Source organism: Poecilia formosa, unplaced genomic scaffold (assembly GCF_000485575.1).
Source record: "Poecilia formosa unplaced genomic scaffold, Poecilia_formosa-5.1.2 Scaffold5, whole genome shotgun sequence".
In the NCBI taxonomy this organism is placed as follows: Eukaryota; Metazoa; Chordata; class Actinopteri; order Cyprinodontiformes; family Poeciliidae; genus Poecilia; species Poecilia formosa.
In genome coordinates, this window is record NW_006799944.1 from 1,149,285 (window position 1) to 1,168,950 (window position 19,666).

Here is a 19,666-nt window from a genome sequence, read left to right on the forward strand (position 1 = left end):
CCATAATACAAATTATATTTAGTCGACATTTAACATCAACGTCTGACAAAAAAAAATAATAATAATAAGTAAATACTATGATTTGATAGCCAACAGAAACAATGCATGCTTAAACTAGACTGTGTAGAAATAGGCCGGGACTGTGACTAGACTGGGAACCATATCTAGTGATAAAAAGACAAGTCAGAAAGTGTGAAACACCCCACACAATCTAACAATTATAGAACGAGTATAAATAAGTGACCAATTAAGCGGAAAATTAGATGTTTTATTCGGTTGGAAAACAGAAACAACCTTATGTTACATAAATAAAATTCTTAGCAATCCTAATTAAATTTGGAAAGGATAAAAACATTTTGTTGACCGAAATAAAAGCCGCGGTACATTCCCTCAGTTTCATGAATAGATACTCTGACGCAAGAGCGGTGCTCGTGCAACCTATCTTGCTGACGTAGGCGTGAAAGCTGATAGGAAACAGCCAATCGCCACTTCCCACCTTCTCTCTGAACCAATCAGAGAACTATTTTCACATATAGCATGTTAGACGCTCTCTTGGCACATGTGAGACCATGATGAAGAGGAAGCTGTGTTAAGCCGTATTTCTTAAAGACGTGTTTACATCATTCCTGCGAAAAACATTTTACAACATGAAAAAGAAGCAGACAGTAACAGAAGAGCCTGGAGAGGTAAGAGTTGTCTGATTCAGAGATATTCAATTTAATAGTACGAGAGCATATTGTCAGTGTTGTGCTGTTGCTGAGAGCTTGGTTTTTCCTGCGATAACTTGTAGCATATAATTTGATCCACGTTTTTTGTCCAGTGCAAACCTTTACTTTTTTACTGGAGTAGTTTTTAAATGCTAGATATCAATGCTAGTACCTCGTTTTAATTGGAATATTCTGGAAAGTTACGTTGTTTCAGTGTGTAAAACTCACAATGAATATAGATTGTATACAGATTGAATACACACAGACTGAGCCTTTAGTTCTGTTAACGTGTATAATTAGGGCTTACAGTAAAGACAAGTATAATACAGAATTTAGTGTCTCAGCAAGTTGCTCTAAAGGCTCCAACTGTCCTTGTTAATTGGACACCTTTTTAGACCACAGTTTTTCTTTCCACTCAACTCCCCATTATTATACTTTGAATCTCTCTGAATAAATAGCTTCTTTAGCTATTGCGTTTTATGGGTTACCTCCTTAATAAAGATGTGAATGGCCGTTTGCTGGACAACTTTCAAGTCAGTGGTCTTCCCTGGCCATAATACAGATAATACAAAATTTATATATGAAAAAGTTTCTTTCAATTGTATATTATATATATATTTGTGTGTGGGAGACATCAAAGTTTTACTGGAGTAAAACATTTTCATGGTACTCTAATTTATTGAGATGCGTCTGTGTCAAAATATGTTGCATCACGTTGAAGTTGATCCATTGTCGTTTGTTCTCCAGATGCCTCCGTCTGATTTCTCTCTTGGTGATGGAGAAGAGCAGCTCGGTGCTCCGAACAAACCCAAACGGGTGAAATCCGGTGAAGAGGAGGAGGTGGTCTACCATCCGGTGAAACTGTCCCGGAATGATTTGTACAGACCGCCAACAGCCGAGGAGCTAAATCACCTAAAAGAAGCCGAAAGCCTGTTCCACTGCAGCCTTCTGAAGATGCAGGTGAGAGGCTTCTGTCCTGTTTCTCTCACTCTGAATCAGCCTGGAAGATCAGATTGTTTTTGTATTTCTGTTTTGATTGAGTCAGGCTCTTCATAAACCTTATTAAAATGTCTTAAGCTGACTGGCGACCAGTCAAGTCTGTCTTCATCCTACCAGTCAACTGGGTAGCTTTTGAATCTCACCCGCACTCCACTTTCTAATTCACTGCTCATGTGCTGTGTGTTTTGTTTTTTGTTTTTTCCATTTTGCTCCAGGTTACAAATTATGTTTGCTTCAGAATGCTGATTCTGCTTGTTGATCCCAGTCTAAGTAGGGATTTAGATCACAGAGGAATGACGTTTTAATAATTAATGTTACTGAAGTTATTGCAATGTAATGACTTTTTAAATTATGTGTTATTTTATATCGCTTAATTATGTGAACACATGCGAGCTGATGTAATTATATGTGGAAAAGCAGCATTTGATGCGATTACAGTTTAACGTATACTTTTAAGAAAAAAGTTTTAGTCATTTATGTCATTTTTAAGGTCTACATATTAAACAACATCAACTTATGATATTCCTGTTATTTTACTTCTATTTTTGCTTTAATTATGCATTTTTATATCTATTTAAATATTTCAGTATGTTTATTGCAGTTTTGAACAATTTGAACTAATTCCAAGTTCTTTTTGCAAAGGTGTACATTCCATTTGAATGACTATGTCGGTGCCTATTTTGTGTAGCACTTTTCACTGTTTGAATGCATGAAAGATTTTTTTGTTTTATAAATAAACACTATCTTACACCTTTCATTAATAACAGATGGAGGAGCTGCTGAAGGAGGTTTCCCTGAGTGAACGGAGGAAACAGCAAATCGACTCTTTCGTTAAGACCGTCACCGAGCTGCTCGAGACTGTGCCGGTGTCGCCAAAGGTTGAGGTGTGTATTGTTGCGAGAAGTGAACAGGCTTCACAGTGAGACACAGAGTATTATCTCTGTTGCACGACTTAGGCTTGTCACTCAATCTCTCACTCTGTGCTCAGGTAAGCGATTTGTCGTGGCTGTCTGGTGCAGTCAAGGTTCCTTTTCTCCTGGTGCCCAAAGCCACAAAGGGAAAGTTTCACATGGCCCCTCCGGCTTCTGTTGATCTGATCGGGAGCTACCCCCTGGGCACCTGCGTTAAGCCACACATCAAGGTGGACCTCGCTGCTACAATCCCAGCTGTAAGCCATCCCTTTAAAGCCTCAATGTTTGTTTGAGCCTTGACTTGATTATAGTTGTTAAAAAAATAAATAAATAAATCTTGATTTATTGACAATAGTTCATTTTGTTCTTTCCTGTTAGGATGTTTTGCACCCAAAAGATTTCTTAAACCAGAGGTATCCCAGGAAAAGGGCCCTCTATCTTGCAGGACTTGCCCAACACCTGAAATCCTCGTCTGACGTCGGGGAGTTGCGTTATTCCTGTCTCCATGGGAACAGACTCAAACCGGTCCTGCTGCTGAGTCCCCCTGGTAAATAATTTGAAATGAACAGCCTACCATATGAAATTCTTCAAGATTTTAACGATGTTGCTTATATTGTGTTGAATATACTATCTGAGATCAGATGTGTTTTGGTGACCTTTTGCTTTTGTTTTGTTTGTTTTTTTGGGGGGGGGGGGGGTTTCAGGCAAAGACTCTTCGAGCTTCACCGTCTGTGTTCATGTCTGCCCGCCTCCTGGGTTCTTCAAGCCCAGTCGTTTCCACCCCCAGAGGAATAACATCAGGACAGAGTGGTATACTGGACTGCAGGCTTCCAACGATGGTAGAGATGCCATTTATTTCAATTTAAATTCAATTATTTCCCATCTAATAACCACAACCTTTCCCCCCTGATTATCAGTAATTTGACTAATAGGTTCTGATCTGTCCATCCATTTTTGTGTCAGGTGTGACAATAATACAATTTCAGGGCATTTTAACCTAAAATGGCTATACAAGTTTGATTTTATTGCAGAATATTTTCTATGAGGGTCAGATTGATACTTTTCTGGTCAAATCCGCACTAATACCACTGGCAGCATGTACCACTCGCCATGCTTTCACTGCTGTTGTGGCCAAAAATCTCCATATTGTTTTTGTCCAAAGGTGACGTTTTGGGTCAGATGATTGAAACTTTGACAAAGTTGGCTTCTCCAACAGGACAAAGATCCAAAGCATGTGTTAAAACTCATTTTGGAACTGATAATGCAGATTTACATGAAGCTTCTGGAATGAACTCTACCATTTTCATGTGAATGGTCAAAAATCTGTATTTTGCCAGAAATTTGACTCCGACGGTGAGCAGGTAGTTTTCCTCAACTTCGTTAAGATTTTTCTGATTATCAGATGTTTCTCATTTACTTGTGTTTCAGAGAACAGCGAACCTCCGACTCCACACTACAACGGCTCTATTTTGGGAGATTTATTGCCGAGGGCTCACCTCCAGTTTCTGTCTGCCATCGGCTCCCAGTGCTCGGCTTTTTCTGATGGGGTAGCGTTGCTGAAAGTCTGGCTTCATCAAAGAGAGCTGGACCAGGTCGGCAGCTTGCACTACGTGGTTTACACGCTTTTCATATTGCTTATCTGTTCAAGATATGACAGCTGCATTTTTGTCAAAATGTCTTCTTAGGGTGCTGGTTGCTTCAATGGATTCCTTGCCTCCATGCTCTTGGCCTACCTGTTGATGAATCACCGGATCAGTAACACCATGACGGCCTATCAGCTGCTTCGAAACAGCTTGAATTTCCTAGGTAAAGTTAGTAGCAGCCTAGATCTGCCATTTTGGTTTCTGAGACTTAAATTCCACTGTGTGATTGTCGGGAATCCTCAATTCTTCTTCACCTTTTAGCCTCCACGGACCTGACTGTGAGCGGGATAAGCCTGGCCAAGGATCCCGACTCCACAGCTGTGAGAGAACTAACTCAAATGTGAAACACTTCACTTGTCCAGACTTTTACTTTTCAAAATCTAATATTTTTCGTTTCTTCTTTGTCTTTTTTTTTTTTTTCTCCTGCAGCCGTCTCTTGCCGAGTTCCACAACGCTTTCCAGGTTGTGTTTGTTGACCCGTCAGGACATCTTAACATGTGTGCAGACATGACCGCTTCCACCTATAAACAGGCAAGTACTTCTAATACCAAAAGCTGGTCAAGTTACAGCGTTTGTGCCCAGTGATGTTAAGTGACCTGGCTTGACGTTTTTGGTGTCCAGCTGCAGCACGAGGCGTCGGTTTCGATGCAGTTCTGGGACGACCCAACGGTGGACGGCTTCCACTGCCTCCTCATGACTCCGAAACCAATGATCAGGACGAGCGACTGCGTCTTCCAGTACGTTTGAGCTCTTCCAACACAATCCATCTACAGTGCCCAGCAAAAGTGGCTTTTTTTTTTTTCCTCCCCTATTTTGTTACAATACAACCACGACTACCATTAATTCAGCTGGGTTAAAATGAATGAATTAATTGAAAATATGAATGAATTCAGAGTTCACCACCTAAATATTGTGAGTGAAGGGTCTGAATACAAATATGTGCCACAATTTTACATTTTTTTTGTGTTGTCTTGCATTTTGGATAAAAAGTACATTAGTAGCTTGATTACTCACTTCAGTTATTCACTTCAGGATATTTTTTTTTTAACTCAACCTAAGAAAAGAACTGTTCCATTAAACCCCCACTCAGGTTATGTGACTTGGTGAAGCTCCAGGTTACCTGTAAGAAACAGAACCTGCTCAGTGAGTCAATGGACCACAGTGGGAATTACATCCAGACTGTGCTGCCGTTTCTTCTGGCGCTGCTCCAACAAGGACTCGGCCAAAGGATTCACCTCCTCACCCACTCCCTGCCTCCTGACCCAGAGGTTGGGCAATTCTCTAAGCCTAGTCGAGTAAAATATAGGCTAACATATGAGCTTATATATCTTTTTTTTCTCTCTCTTTTCTTAAAGTGGTCTGTGGAGAGCGAAGCCCCAAAGTACAAGGCTCAGCCTCCCCTTTCCTTTGGTTTGCTCTTGAACCCAGAGCTAGCAGCTTCTGTCCTGGAAAAAGGCCCACCTGCAGACAGCCCCCAGGTAGTTATGGAAGTAATCATTTATTCCTCACTGAGGCTAAAGAGTTATGGTCATTTTGTCACCATTAAGGAGAGTTCAGATGTTGCAACACTTGTATGTAAAAAAAAATATATGTTATAGTAATAAAATTTTGAATTTCAAATGATTAAGATTTCAGATTGCATAAAAACCTTACAATAAACATTATTCTTCATTATTTCACATCAACACTAAAACTTTTCTTAAAGAGGAATTTGTGTAAATTCTTTAGGTGTGTTTAGTTAGTTCCCTTTCTTTCGAAATGAAACCCGATGTTTCAACTTTAAAAAGAAGAAACCGGTGTGCCGTCTCTCCGCCAGGCGGCTGAGTTCCGTCAGCTGTGGGGCTCTCGCTCCGAGCTGCGTCGCTTCCAGGATGGCGCCATCACCGAGGCGGTGCTGTGGGACGGAAAGAGCGCGTCCCAAAGGAGGCTGGTCCCCAAACAGATCGTCACACACTTACTGCAGCTGTATGTATTAAACTTTAACAGGGTTGATGGTAATCACTAATAGAAATGCGGCTGTTTAGTTTGGTTCACAAATTTCTTCCTGTTAATAAGGCCAAAGTAATTCATACTTCTAGCAGATTTATATTTATTTTACTACGTTTCTTATGGCTGGAAGGAATATTTAATATTTTGGAGTAGCCTAGCCAGAGTCCTGAAACTGTGGAGGGAATTAAAAGATTAGGGTGATGGCAAGGAGGTCTTCCAACCTCAAAGACTAGGAGCTGATGATCAGTGTTAACAAAAATCCCAGTGGGAACATGCATAAAGCTGGTCAGCAACTATAGGAAGGATTTGATCATTATATTGCCAATAAAGTTGTTGTTTTTTTTCATTAATTGAGAATGGTATATATTTTTAATTAAAATTTTCACATATTTTTCCAGCCTTTTGAGACATACACGCTGTGTCACAAAATACGTATGTCTTGGCTCTGAAAGGAGCCAAGAAGTTGTGAAAGAATTTAAATCTGAATCTGCCAGGTGTAGGAATAACTTTCAGCTTAACCACGTTACAATTCTAGAAATAGACAATGTATTTGTTTTTTCCTGTGGTTTTTATTCCAATTTATAGTCTGCAGTCTTATCCACTTTGTAACCAGATTCAGTTTTCTTTCGATTGAAAGGTTCTACATCACAGTGAGTTTTCTTTCAAAAAGTAAAGTCCCCAGAATGGTAGAAGTTCCACAGCTAGGCCAACAGGCTCCCCCATTTTTATTATTATAAACTCAACCTGAAAATGTGCATAGACATGACATACAGAACTACATTAATGGATGACGATAATCTACATTTCCAGTGGAGGACAACATTTAAGATTGTTCCTGTTTTCTTAACAAAACGACGTCCGTGTTAAATGACATTGCATCACTTTAGGCCCTCATTTCTATCTGACTGCTACCTGTAAAAGCACAGGACTGTTTCAATGCTTTTGACAGCTTGATGCAAACTCAAGAGGTTTTCTTTTTTAAAGGTTTTTTTTTTGCAGTAGATGGACGCAAATAAAATGGCAAACTTAAGGACGGTTTCTTTTAAAGATGGTAAATGGTTAATCTTGGCTAATATTGGATTATATGCAAATTATATAATTCTTTTATTTGTTAGCCATCGGTTTTCCACAACTCTGAGAATCAACTTGTCTACAACCTCACTGTGACATGTCGTAAATCTTCTGCAGGTAACGGAATCATTTCTGGTAGCTTCACAAAACCTCACAAAAAATAAAATTGGCTCTTTGATCAGATCATTCATGTTCAGTCACAGATTCCAGTTCCTGTAATGTTAGTGAAAATAAACTGCTTAAGTTGAAGGTAAAACAAAAATAGGACTGCAGAATTACTAGGCAGCTGACTTCATATGTTGTTCATCTTGTCATCGTTTAACCAGCCGATTCTTTTTTTTACTGCGGAAAAACAAAATTCCACCCAGTTAATTTTTAGCTTCATCCAATGACTTCAGACAGGTAGAAACCAGAGAAATGTTCATGTGGAAATACTTGAAATGCAACATTGGAGTCAAACCAATGAATTTAACATGTTTTCACCTTGCAGTGACTTTTATAAAAAAAAGTTGAGATTTTAATTTGCCTCTCTTTAAAAATAATGGTGCCGCTTTATTAACTATACTCATGTCTTGTCTTGTTGAAACAGATTCAGCTGCAGACTTTGAACTTTAAAATAAAGTTCTTGCACTTTATTTTTAAACACAATCACATTGAGTTTTCAGCAGCCAAAACGTATCTTCTGAACATGAATTTATTCAATAGATAAGGAAACAATTATTTTTGACCATCCATCTATTTTCTTACACCATTAATCCACTGCTGCAAGAAAACAGTGCAGCCCGTTTTTGATTGTTGGAGAACAAAATTCTAAACCCAGACTATGATCTCGTATGTAGCATTTTCATAAAAATTGCAACTTTAAACAATGAATTGTCATAGTTTGCATGCAGCAACTAACTTAATACTTTCATTACATCTCTGCTTTTTGCTTCTAAATTGTGCAACAGCCATTCAGTGTATCCCTGCCTTGCTATATTGATGCATTTCTGTTGAGAAAGACCATCATGTTTACATGCTCTGGGTTAAGCCTTGTTCGCATCACCGCAAAGCTCTGCCCCGCATCCGTTAACAAAGACGGCAGCGACACGCCCGGTATGCACAGGTACTCTCTCGCCAGACTAGCCAGTTTTGGGAACCTCGGTCCATTCAGCCTCCACCAGTCGAGGGGGTTTATGTCAAGCGAGGGAGCGATGTCTCTCAGGTAGTAATCTACCTGAGCTTCAGAGTCCGTGGCATAAGACGAGCTGTAGTTGTCTCCGAGAAGCAACATCATGGTGTTTTTGGTGTTGCTTGGTGGTTTTCTGGCTGTGGCCGTCTGGCTGAGGTCAGGTGTCACCTCAGTCTCCAGTTGTTCGTCTTTGGGGCTAGCTGCGCTGGCATCCAGCTTCGAGACGAGCTCATGCAGCTTCACCTTGGCAGCCAGCCTCCCTGCTGGCATCAGGAAATTGAGGTGCTTGTGGCGAGGATCCAGCATGGAGGCGATCAGAGCCGGGTTGGAAGCCAAATCACTGGAGTCCACCTGCAAATAGTAAAAATCACTTTAATAACTGTGCAAAGGATTTTTGTACTTTAAGGTAAAAATTGAGCTTTAAAGACAGACTACCTCCATGTGATCTCTTAGAGATTTCTGCACTGCGAGTTTGAAACTCGAGACTTGTTCAACGTCGTTTTCTTTTGGAACCAGATGCGTCTGGACGAGGCTGAACGTTATCGGGTAGATGTTTGAAATGGACACCTCCGTCTCGGCAGATATGACCGTCGTGGCCCATTTCAGAGTCGCCAGGACAGGCGTGAAGTTCTCTATTACTTGCCAGCAGTCGTCTCCAATCTCCAGGGTCTGGGCCTCGTGCTTGCTGGTGACTGTGCGGTCTGAGAGGACGGCTTTAATCGCCCACCGTTGCTCCAGCAAGCACTGGAACATGTCGCAGACCGTGTCCCACCTGGCTCTGTTGGACCTAATGAGCTTGTGCTGCGGTAGGCACATCTGCGCTTGCTTCTCCTTCAGGGCTTGGGCCGCCGGCGAGCTGTGGCTGAAGTGCCGGACCAGTCTCCCTGCGGCGGAGATGATCTGGAGAACGTCCTCGCTCAGGCCATCGGAGACGGCGAGCTGCAGCGTTGTGGCGAAGCAAGAGACGTAATTCCAGGTCACCTGGGCAACGCCCTGGGTTAACTGGATGTTTTCTTTGTCGTTATGCACACACGCAGGAACTTTTCCTGCAATCATCCAGGCCTGTGTTGTACTGAACAGCTTCTCTGCGACACACTCTGCGGTGAGCTGGCCTCCTGAGGGCAGCTTGTGTGTGTGGAGCACAGCTGACTTTCCCTGCCAGTCCTCTGTTATGAATGAACAGGACACTGTCATGTACTTCTGAGATGGCATGGCTGTCCAAAAATCAGCAGTGAGAGCCACTTTCTCCACTGTAGCCAGCTGCATCCTGAGGTCTGCTGCCTTCTCTTGATAATGGCATTCAATACTGCGCGTGATCTCATCAGCAGAGGGCACGTTATAGCTATGCACAATATCCGCCAGCAGCTCCCTGAAGCCATCCCCGTCCACCACGCTGATGGGAAACATGTCCTTCTCTATCATGTTAGTGACGAGTTTAGTTACCTGTGCCTGCGTGGGCATGGCCACGCTGTTGTTCTGCGGGTTCTCCGTGTGCTTGTTTTTAATGTGGTACATCATGCTGGTGGTGCTGCTCATGTATTTCAGCTTAGTGTCGCATAGTTTGCAGTGGACCTCCTCGTCCACTTTGACGAAGACGTCCCACACGGAGCTCCGCTTGTTTCTCCTCCTCTCCGAGGGCTCCCGCTCCGGGTTGAATGCGCTCTCCTCCTCGGTGTCCGGAGCCCTCCAGCTCGGCGGCGTCTCGCTCCAAGAGCCCCTGGCTGCGGACCGCAACGGAATGGACACGTGGTGCTTCGCGGCCATGTGGGATATCATGGTGCTGGTGGCTCCGCCGCAATACTTGAGTTCGGCGTCACATTTCTTGCAGCGGACGAAGTTCGCGCCCACTTGTTCAAAGTAGCTCCACGCGGAGCTCCGTCTCCTCACCGTGCGCTTCATCCTTTTAAATCAGAATTTAAAAGCCAAACTCGCCGTGGTGACGCCCCCTCTTGCTGCTTTAGACGGCTCTGGCAAACAAAGGAGTTAAACGACCAAAGGCTTCTTTTTTTTTTAGCAAATCTTCTGTTTACGGGTTGTATTTTAAAAATGAACAACAAAGCCTTTTTTGTTTTTCTATCAGACACGCAGGTATCCCAGAGTCCTGTGTGCGTTTTGTCGGGACCATGGTAGATGACGTCATCACAACAGGAAATGAGGTAAATATTTGAGATTGAACCATTTTTTTCATTACAAAAGCTGCAAAGCCTTAGCTTAACTCGAGTTTGTTTTTTTTTTATTTAAGTGAAATTTATTTATAGCGCACATTTCACAGTACTATGCGGATATGTTTATCAAAATGGATCTGAATGTTACAGATGGCATTAAATAACGATTACAAATAATACTGTCCTATTATTTTTGCAGCACTATGACGAATTGATGCTTTTTGTTTTAAATGATTGACAATATTGGTAATGTTTTAATTATTTTTGTTTTAAGGTTAATTTTTTGTTGTTCTTAGTGTAAGAACTTCCTACTGACCAATGATATTGCTTTCGTTATGTAGCACTTGCTGCCAATGCATGTTAGTTCAATTGAATTTTCTTTCTGTATGTTATTCACAATAAAATATTTGTGTGAATAAGCCAAAAAAATAAAACCTTTTTGTTGGCTATTTGTGTTTAGATTCGTCCAGCTGAAAATCCAGTATATATCTTAGTTCAAGAAAGTCCTAAAGAAAGATAAAACATATGTAACAGAATACTTGTGCTTGTATCTGCTTTTTAGAACAATTTCCAGTGTTTGCTTTATTAGATTTATTCAGATCAGATTTTTTAAAGTCTGCTCCTTGTTGTGCTTTTTAGGTGCCTAGTACTGGGGAAGAGGAAAGTTTACTTGTTGTGCAGTCGTACGATGACCTGAGCAGGAAATTGTGGAAACTGGAAGGTCTGCCACTTTCTATTACTGCAGTCCAAGGAGCCCACCCTGCCCTTAGATACACACAGGTAATACTTGTCATCTATAATAGCAAACATCTCTACTACTTTTTTTTTTTATGTTTAGGTGAACTTTGCTTCTTCTGTAGTTCTAACTCTTGAGCTTTGCTTTCCAGGTCTTTCCTCCAGAGCCAGTGAGGCTGGATTATTCCTTCTTTGAGCGAGAAAAGACTTGTAGGTTCTTGGTCCCAAAGGAAGGCAAACCTTGCCCACATTATCTCACCCCCATAACAGGTTGGTGCAGCGACATCCAGCAGTTGATGAAGAAGTTTTCTGTTGTCAGATGGTTGTTTAATTTAACCTTGGCCTTACTTGTTAGTTATGACTCTTTTTCAAACATAGGCATAACTTGATTTCTTCTAATCAAACATGAGTTTTACCTTAGTTAAAATTCTTCCCAAAATGCAGTTCCTTTAACTGTACATGTCCCCAACTTTTTCTCTTTAATGTATTTTAATGGGATAGGTCAGCAAAAGATATAATTTGTGTGTGAAGTGGAAGGAAAGGATTTTACTGGTTTTCACACTAATTTTTTCCTGTAATAAGAGTCTAATATTGTAGCTTATCTTTGTACCCAGGTCCTCATCTGTTACGCCCATATGAAAGGTGGTGTAACCCATTACCTTCAAATGGGTAATGGGTTACATTAGACTATATAATGGGTAGATAGTCTACTTGTGTGCAATTTTTAATCTCAGAATAAATGAGCACATTTATCAGAGAACCAACCAAGAGGGCCATGATGACTCTGGAGTAGCAGACACTGCACAGCGACCCCAAATGTCTAGAAGTTGTAATTGCAATCAAGGGTGGTTTTACAATGTATTAACTCAGGAGAACTGAGCATTAATACACTACACTGTTTTGATTTTTCATTATAAGAACGTATTTGTAACCCAGCATTGTTTTCCTATGTGCTATTTTGTGTTGAATTCATAAAACTCAAGTAAAACACACCAGTGTTTGGGGTTGTAATGTGGCAGAATGTAAAAAAAAAAAAACGTAAGGGACGTATACACTTAAATACTCCTCGCTTTCTTACTGTTTTTTTTTTGTTCTTACAGTTATTTGTCACATGGAGGGGAGTGGCAAATGGCCTCTTGACCGAACTGCAATCCGCCACATTCGAGCTGCTTTCCACATCAGCCTGGCAGAGATGCTTAAGAAGCACCACGACTATACCTGCTCGCCCTGTCCCACTCACGTAGATGTGTGGAAGGTATATACTGCTGCCATTTTAAAGTTCTATTGAAGTTTTGCTATTTGGAGTTATGTAGAGTTTGCTTCCAAAATTATTATATCTGATCAAAATTGCTGGCTGAATATCATAATTTGTCTGTTGTGTTGTTTAATAAGTGGCATAATTTTGTTTTTAAGCATTTTTTAATCTTCTTTTTGCTTCCAGGATGGTTTGGTGTTCCGGATCCAGGTGGCGTACCACCGCGAGCCTCAGGTGCTGAGGGAGAGTGTGAATGCTGAAGGCCTGCTGGTTGTCAGGGACAATGAGGAGGCTCAGGTTCTGGAGATGACCACTGTTCACAAACCCCTCCTTACAAGCACGTTGCATGGGTACGTTTGTCGAGTTTGCATTAGAAACTTGAGTTTAGAGATCTTTCATGTGTCTTTTTTAATTATTATTTTTTAAATGTCTCTTGAATTGGTTATGTGGTAGTTGCAGGTCATTTCTCCTTCCAGTTTCTTCACTGTTGTCCTACCTGCTGCTCACGTGTATCTGCTTTTCATCTCTTTTGTCGTTGTCGTTGTTTGAAGTCTCCAGCAGCAGCAGCCGTGTTTTGGAGCCGTGTGTCGCCTGGCTAAGCGCTGGCTCGCGGCTCAGCTCTTCAGCGAAGACATCACAGAGGACACGGCGGATCTGCTGGTGGCATCGCTTTTCCTGCAGCCTGCCCCCTTTACTCCTCCAGGGTAAACGCTAGTACTACTTTTTAATCATTGGTCTAACTCTGTCTCCCAGCAGTTGGCCTGCTTTGTTCAGTAGGTCATGTGAATGAATTTCTCCCTCTTCCGCAGCTCTCCGCAGGCGGGTTTCCTCCGATTCCTTCGTTTGCTCTCCGCCTTTGACTGGAGGAACAACCCGCTGGTAGTCAACCTCAACAAGCAGCTCACAGGCAGGTTCTCCCTCACACACACACCCCCCGTTTCTCAACCGCAAAACAAACCCCCGGCCGACCTCTTTCTGTTTACACTCCCGGCATGCTTTCACATCCTCCCTATATGAGCCGATGTTTCTATGTCAAGTTGAATTGTTGTTGGCCTCTCTGTCACGTGCAGCCGCAGAGTACACAGAGATCAAGAATGACTTCATGGCCTCCAGAGAGTCTCTGCCCGTCATGTTTATAGCAACGCCTAAAGACAAAAAGACGTCTTTGTGGACCAGACGGGCACCCAGCGTGCAGGTCAGCAAAAACACAACATTTAACAGGTTTTATGAGAAGAAATGAGTCAGGCCAGGCTGGATACTTAAAATGCATGTGTATATTTTAGTTATTTTTCACATTTTTTACAGTGGACAACTTTTTCATTAGACTTTTTAAAATATGCTGAGAATTATAAACAGCGGTGGAGAAAGGAGTTGCACGTCCTGGGAAGTGAGCAGTCACATAGTTTTCCAATCCTGGATCCTTTTCTTAAAGCGCACTGTTCTCCTGGATCACACTGTAACGCAACACAAGTTAGAATAGAATATACTTTATTGATCCTCAAGGGAAAAAATGAATCATTAGTAAATGCTTTTTAATCAGACTGAGTTGTTGCATTTCTTACCGCTGGCAGATAGCTGTGTTTTTTTCTTAGAGCTGGGAATTGATTGTGTTGAAGTCTTTCCAAAACCTGATGTAAGTCATTGATCTGCAAAACCAGAATTTAATCATTTAAGCTGTAAGATTACTCCCCTCTTCGTAATAGCATGAACCTATGCCAAAGTAACGAGCATCAAATAAAGGCGAAAGCAAAACTTGTAGCTCACCAGCTGCCTTTCGTTGCCATCCTCTGTCGTAGTGAAGTAAGTTAAATATTTCGTTTTGTACTCCTGTCCTTGAGTCTGAGCGAAGAGTCCAGTGGCACAAAGTTGCACATAAAAGAAAAGCGCCCAGCAGCCTCCCATAGTGACCCAGATAGGTTTCCTGTTGCTCTCCAACAAATGCAGTCTTAATAAGCGAGCTTCTCTTTTATACCGCCTGCAAAAAGAGCAGGATCTTAGAGCTGTGACGTGTTTACAGTGATGTCATCGTGAGGAAATGGCACGGTATCCTCATCTAGTCTTACAAAGAGGTTTGCGGAATATCCTTTTAGTGTGGTCTGACAATGATAATTTTAGATAGACTGCCTAGCTGTTTCCCTGGTACTGCAGTTTTATTTACATGTTTATTACATATTTGAAATGATTATTTCTATTCATTGTCTTATGTTTGATAACTATTGAAAATCAATCATTAATTCTCTCTGAAAATATGAATATTACGTAAAACATATTAAACAGACATTTTTTCATACTGAAATCTGGCGACACATGTACTTGGAGTGAAATGTGTTGATTTGACAGTAGTTCATTAAATGGTCATGGATACCTCCCTCAGGCAGGATAAGACACACCAAAGGTCAGCGCCAAAGAAGATTCTAGGTCGGTATTCAAATGTTGTAAGACAACCCACATTGCCACCCTGCATAGTGCTTTATCCAAGCATTTTAATGGAATGTTGAGAGGAGAGGAAAAGTGTGATAGAAGCAATCCTTGAGAGGATTGCTAAAGAAACTCCATTGGAGTCTGTGCTTTAAGAATCCCCTCACACAGGCGAATCCAGGACATTCTGTAGGAAGCCATCCTATCTGATCCAAGTCCAAAGTCGTGGCACTTCATGCTTACTTCTGCTGAAAAGCTTTATGTAAATGCTTATGTAGACTTGGCACATGTCCACATTGACAAAAGTACCAGGATTGAGCTTAATGTCTTCTTGGACACTAAGCAGGACTCTCAGGAAGAAGATGATTCATCAAACCAAACGATACAAACAAGCTGAATGCTTCCATTCCACCTCAGCAGATCTGGACAGGCTGATCACCTGCATGCCAGATCTGGAATACAAGCCCCAACCAGTTCCTGAGGGGACACTGTGCACACAACATTGACACAATGAAATTTCTATTGCAGCTGTTCGGGCCTTATAGTTTAGTTTCACTTTTTAAATTGATTTTCTGAAAGTTGTTTTTAATGATGTTCCAATGTATTGATGTACAATATTTACAACTCTCTGATACAAAAGATATGAAATGGAGTTTTGTTTTAGACAAACACTCAAGGAAGTTGAGCACATCACAATCGTTCATCCCCGTAGAAGAAGTATTTCAGTTTGAATTTTGATATTGAACTCCATTTTTGTGATAGAAACGATGTTTATAGAAACATTTCTATACCTTAAGGTCACAAATGTGGATAGGATATGCTGCAACAGGCACGCTTAAAGTGCTGGTCCAGGCCTGTGACTGCAGGTTTACGTCTTTGTTAGTAATAGAGAACATATATGCTACAGAGTTTCTCAAAAGTGAGGCAGCTTTTAAACAAAAAAGTGAGATTCTAAGCCTATTTATTAAAAGCCATGCTGTTGCAGATTTCCAGGGGGCACGGGGAAAGAAAAAAAACAGACTGAGTAGCCTGTTTACTCCCAAACTGATTCACACTTGCCCATGTGACTTAATTTAAAACTAGCAAAACTCTTTGATACCCAGATGTTTCTGCAGTTTTTCTAAAACACCACTAGAGGGAGCTCATTAACGAATTATTCAGTAATCAAGAAATGTTTAAATGGCTCATTAGTTTTAAACATAGCATAGATATCAGAACCTAAAATATTCACTTAGGCAGAATTTCTATCTTCAAAGCTGATTGATTTTTAATCTTGCTTTGTAGTGTTTTAAAAAATGATATTTTTGAGGGAGAATTATTCTTAAATTATTTTCTTTTCAAAATGTATACATATGTTTGATTAAAGGGACATTTTTCATTTCTTAAGTCACACAGTCTAAAACAGCAGTAAAGTAGAATGTGATCTTTTTTTTTTTTTTTGCTTGTGTTGCTTTTTAGCATCCAATTATCTTTATCATTCTGTGTGAGTTTTTTTGTAGTTGTCAATTTGAGTGCTAATCAACTCTTATGGAAACTGATAAAAGATGTATTTCAGTAGAACCTCTTTTCAGTCTAGAACGTCTTTGTTTCATGCAACTTCAGATGCTTCAGCGTGTGATGACAGTGGCTGCCGAAAGCCTAAAAGTTCTGGAACATCAGCTAATGGACGGCAGCCAGATGCAAGATGTCAGGGTGGGTGCCTGGATTCAATCACAAGCACACTCCTCGTAGACGGTTATTAAAATGGATGAGTTCTGACTAGAGACACACACCCCCTTAATGCTTTTTGTTTGTTCTCCCTTGCGCTTTAGGTTATAATGCGTCCTCCACTTGATGCCTATGATGTCCTAATTTACCTGAACCCGAAGCATGTTCCTCTGCTCAGACATGCTGTGGACCCTCCAGCTGTCACATTCAGCAGGGGAGTGATGAGTAACGGTGCGGATCAGGCTGGAGGAGCGTTCCCTGTCGTCGACTACAACCCTGTGTCTCTCTACCTGACAGAGCTCAGAGTGAGTCCTAAACTGCCCTGCAGACATATTTTTTCCCTTTTGACTTTGATGGGAAAACCCAGAAATATTACGGGATTGATCAAAACAAAACAGTTCAAGTAAAAGGTGCTTTTTGTAGAAACATGATGACTTTCTTCCTCTTTCTCCTCAAGAGAAGCTGTATTTGTGGAGTTTTTGATTAAAAGTTATCCCGTCAGTAGACTTTTCCACCTGAGCGGTGGATCTGAGCAACTCCTACAGAGTCGTCATGAGCCTCTTGCCTGTTTCCGTTATCAACCCTGTTCCTTCATGGCTTATTATCGGTTTTAAATTTTAGGTTTTCCTGTGGTGAACAACCTTTTCCCTTAACAATTGATTGAGATTAAATTACACACGTCAGCTGGGCTTACTCTAATTAAGTACCTTCTGAAGGCATTTAGTTTCACTGGAGCACATCTTAGGGGATCCAAGTAGAGCAATCGAAAACACACCACACTTAAAAATTTTTGTTCATTCAAAGCAATTAAATGTAACAGATTCCATCAAGGTCATAAATATTAAATACTTTGTCTTCTTCCTCATAAAATCCTAATGAATTATTTTTTAGTTACATTTTGTCCAAATTTGAAAAGTTCAGTGGGCATGAATACTTTTTGCAGTTGTTCCCAGAAACCCGAGGGTGATTTTTCAGTAATGCTTCTCAGACTGCATGCATTACACTTTTCCTCGTATTAAAAAAACCCCAAAAACAAACACGTTTTTGAATATAGTGTTTTAATTTTGTGAAAAATATGACCACATTTCTTCATCTATTCCATTTTGCTTTTACAGGAGGCGTTTGGAGACCTGGCCCTCTTCTTCTGCGATCCGTATGGTGGAACAGTGATCTCAGTCTTATGGAAACCTAAGGCTTTTGTCCCTGCACCTTTTAAAGTAAGAACCCTGCCCACCATATCTGCCATTAACGAGTAACATTGTTTTCAGCTGTTGGAAAAGCGTTTTGCAGTCATCCTTGTGTTACAATTTGTATCATTCTGACTGCCTGATGTTTTGACATTTCCTCTCAGACGTCGCACATGGCGGCCCGCAGCGTTGAGGTGACAGGGGAGGAAGTGAAAACCATTCCCAATGTGGAGGCAATCCTGGAAGACTTCCGAGTGATGGGAAAGGGCTTGGTGAAATCAGTGGAAGCAAGAACTGAGAAATGGATGTTTTAGACTGAAACGCCACTTTTTTTTTTCTTTCTTTTTGAATATCTTGAATAACTTTGTCTCCTTAGCAGCCGACATTGTAATTCCGTTTCTTGGAAAGACAGCCTACATGTTTGTTTTTTTGTAAGGCTGTTTCATGTTTTAATAAATTTATGTCAACCTTTTTGGCTTTAAATGAGATTCTTGTCACCATTTCAAACATTGGCGTGTGGTGTTTTTAGGGTGATATGCAGGACAATTTGTCCTCCGAACTTGATGTTGACATTGACATCCAGGCTTTTTTTTCCAGGGTGGAGTCTTATACAAGAAGTGTCCAGACCAATGCAGTTTCATTACTCACTGTTTACGTGGGGAAAACTGTATGTGCTAATTCCACCTACATTCCTAATGCTCTTTACAAGTAGACCTTGAACGCCTCTTCTGATCACTCCTTTGATTTATCGGAGCAGATTATGACCCTGACGAGGCTCGGCGCAATACTGGGAAGTTTAGAAATGCATCTGCACATGTTTTGCACCAGTGTGATTGTGAAGAACTTCAGAGAGCTCATTGTTTTTACCCATCATGCTGCATTTCTTGTGCAGTTCCTTGGTAATTATTTACCAAAAACTGGTGGGGAACAGATTTTTTATTTATTTATTTACTTATTTTTTTATAATACTGACCAATTTCCACCTTCTGGAGATTTTTGCACATTCTTTGCTTAAAGCGTTCAACATCTGTTCTCTGTTATTCCACTTTATTAATCACATAAATCGATTCTTGTGTGGATTTCTTTGAGTAGATCATTTATTACATATATATGGTACTAACTTCACGTCGATAGGCCCGTTAAATGTACATTCAGAGACAAACCTCGACGGTTTCAGACCTTATCTCATGTTTGATTTTTAGCTTTTGTTATTGTTTCATATGCCAAGCAATAATAAAAGCCAATCCAGAGAAATGTGGCCAGTTTTGATCTTTATCCAACTTATTTGGAGCATTTCTCATTGTGAGACTATGGAATCATTCTAGATCAAAAATCAAATGTATAAAGACTGTAAAAGACTGTAAATTTATTATTAATATTATTGTTTTGATTCAGTTAACTTTAAAAAGAGCGTGCAGTAAGGCAGCAAACAACCCGGCTGACCTTTCGTCAACCGAGTTGTCAGTTGAACTCACTGTGAAGCGTGTAATTTTCTAACTCAAACTGGATTCTGTTTTGTTTTTTACGTTTGTTTGGTGATGTATTACGTTGAGCATTGTTTTTGATACACGTCGTTTCAAACAGAAACTGTAGTCAACGCACCGTCAAGCAGAGACATGTGTAGTTGGTGGTTTTAGATGTCTTGCTGTATGGGATTCGAGGAAATGGCTGCTCCCTCTTTATGCTTTCTTGGAAAAATATCAAGGTA

General features: G+C 40.7%; 2 protein-coding genes across 2 annotated transcripts; one reads left to right on the top strand and one right to left on the bottom strand.

Annotated features, from left to right (window-relative positions):
* The first annotated feature begins 524 nt into the window (after positions 1–524).
* Positions 525–18,444, top strand: nol6 (nucleolar protein 6 (RNA-associated)). Its single transcript, XM_007562647.2, has 26 exons — positions 525–686; positions 1,455–1,667; positions 2,474–2,590; positions 2,695–2,874; positions 2,996–3,164; positions 3,322–3,456; positions 4,046–4,209; positions 4,303–4,423; positions 4,522–4,580; positions 4,690–4,791; positions 4,882–4,997; positions 5,351–5,528; positions 5,616–5,738; positions 6,077–6,225; positions 10,572–10,647; positions 11,296–11,436; positions 11,544–11,661; positions 12,492–12,646; positions 12,833–12,996; positions 13,198–13,350; positions 13,456–13,553; positions 13,717–13,841; positions 16,667–16,756; positions 16,876–17,076; positions 17,887–17,988; positions 18,123–18,444. The coding sequence occupies exons 1-26, from the start codon at positions 648–650 to the stop codon at positions 18,270–18,272; spliced, it is 3,438 nt and encodes a 1,145-aa protein (XP_007562709.1). The 5' UTR covers positions 525–647; the 3' UTR covers positions 18,273–18,444.
* Positions 7,931–10,565, bottom strand: LOC103145266 (zinc finger BED domain-containing protein 1-like). The gene is made up of 2 exons (XM_007562637.1): positions 8,927–10,565; positions 7,931–8,842 (listed from the first exon to the last, which is right to left on the bottom strand). The coding sequence occupies exons 1-2, from the start codon at positions 10,388–10,390 to the stop codon at positions 8,294–8,296; spliced, it is 2,013 nt and encodes a 670-aa protein (XP_007562699.1). The 5' UTR covers positions 10,391–10,565; the 3' UTR covers positions 7,931–8,293.
* Positions 18,445–19,666: the final 1,222 nt, after the last annotated feature.

Excerpts from the sequence above, each read along its gene's own strand:
- nol6 (XM_007562647.2), top strand. The coding sequence starts at position 648 with ATGAAAAAGAAGCAGACAGTAACAGAAGAGCCTGGAGAG. Across the intron at positions 1,668-2,473 it reads GCAGCCTTCTGAAGATGCAG|ATGGAGGAGCTGCTGAAGGA; the intron begins GTGAGAGGCTTC and ends CATTAATAACAG. Across the intron at positions 11,662-12,491 it reads TTATCTCACCCCCATAACAG|TTATTTGTCACATGGAGGGG; the intron begins GTTGGTGCAGCG and ends TTGTTCTTACAG.
- LOC103145266 (XM_007562637.1), bottom strand. The coding sequence starts at position 10,390 with ATGAAGCGCACGGTGAGGAGACGGAGCTCCGCGTGGAGCTACTTTGAA. Across the intron at positions 8,843-8,926 it reads CTCTAAGAGATCACATGGAG|GTGGACTCCAGTGATTTGGC; the intron begins GTAGTCTGTCTT and ends TACTATTTGCAG.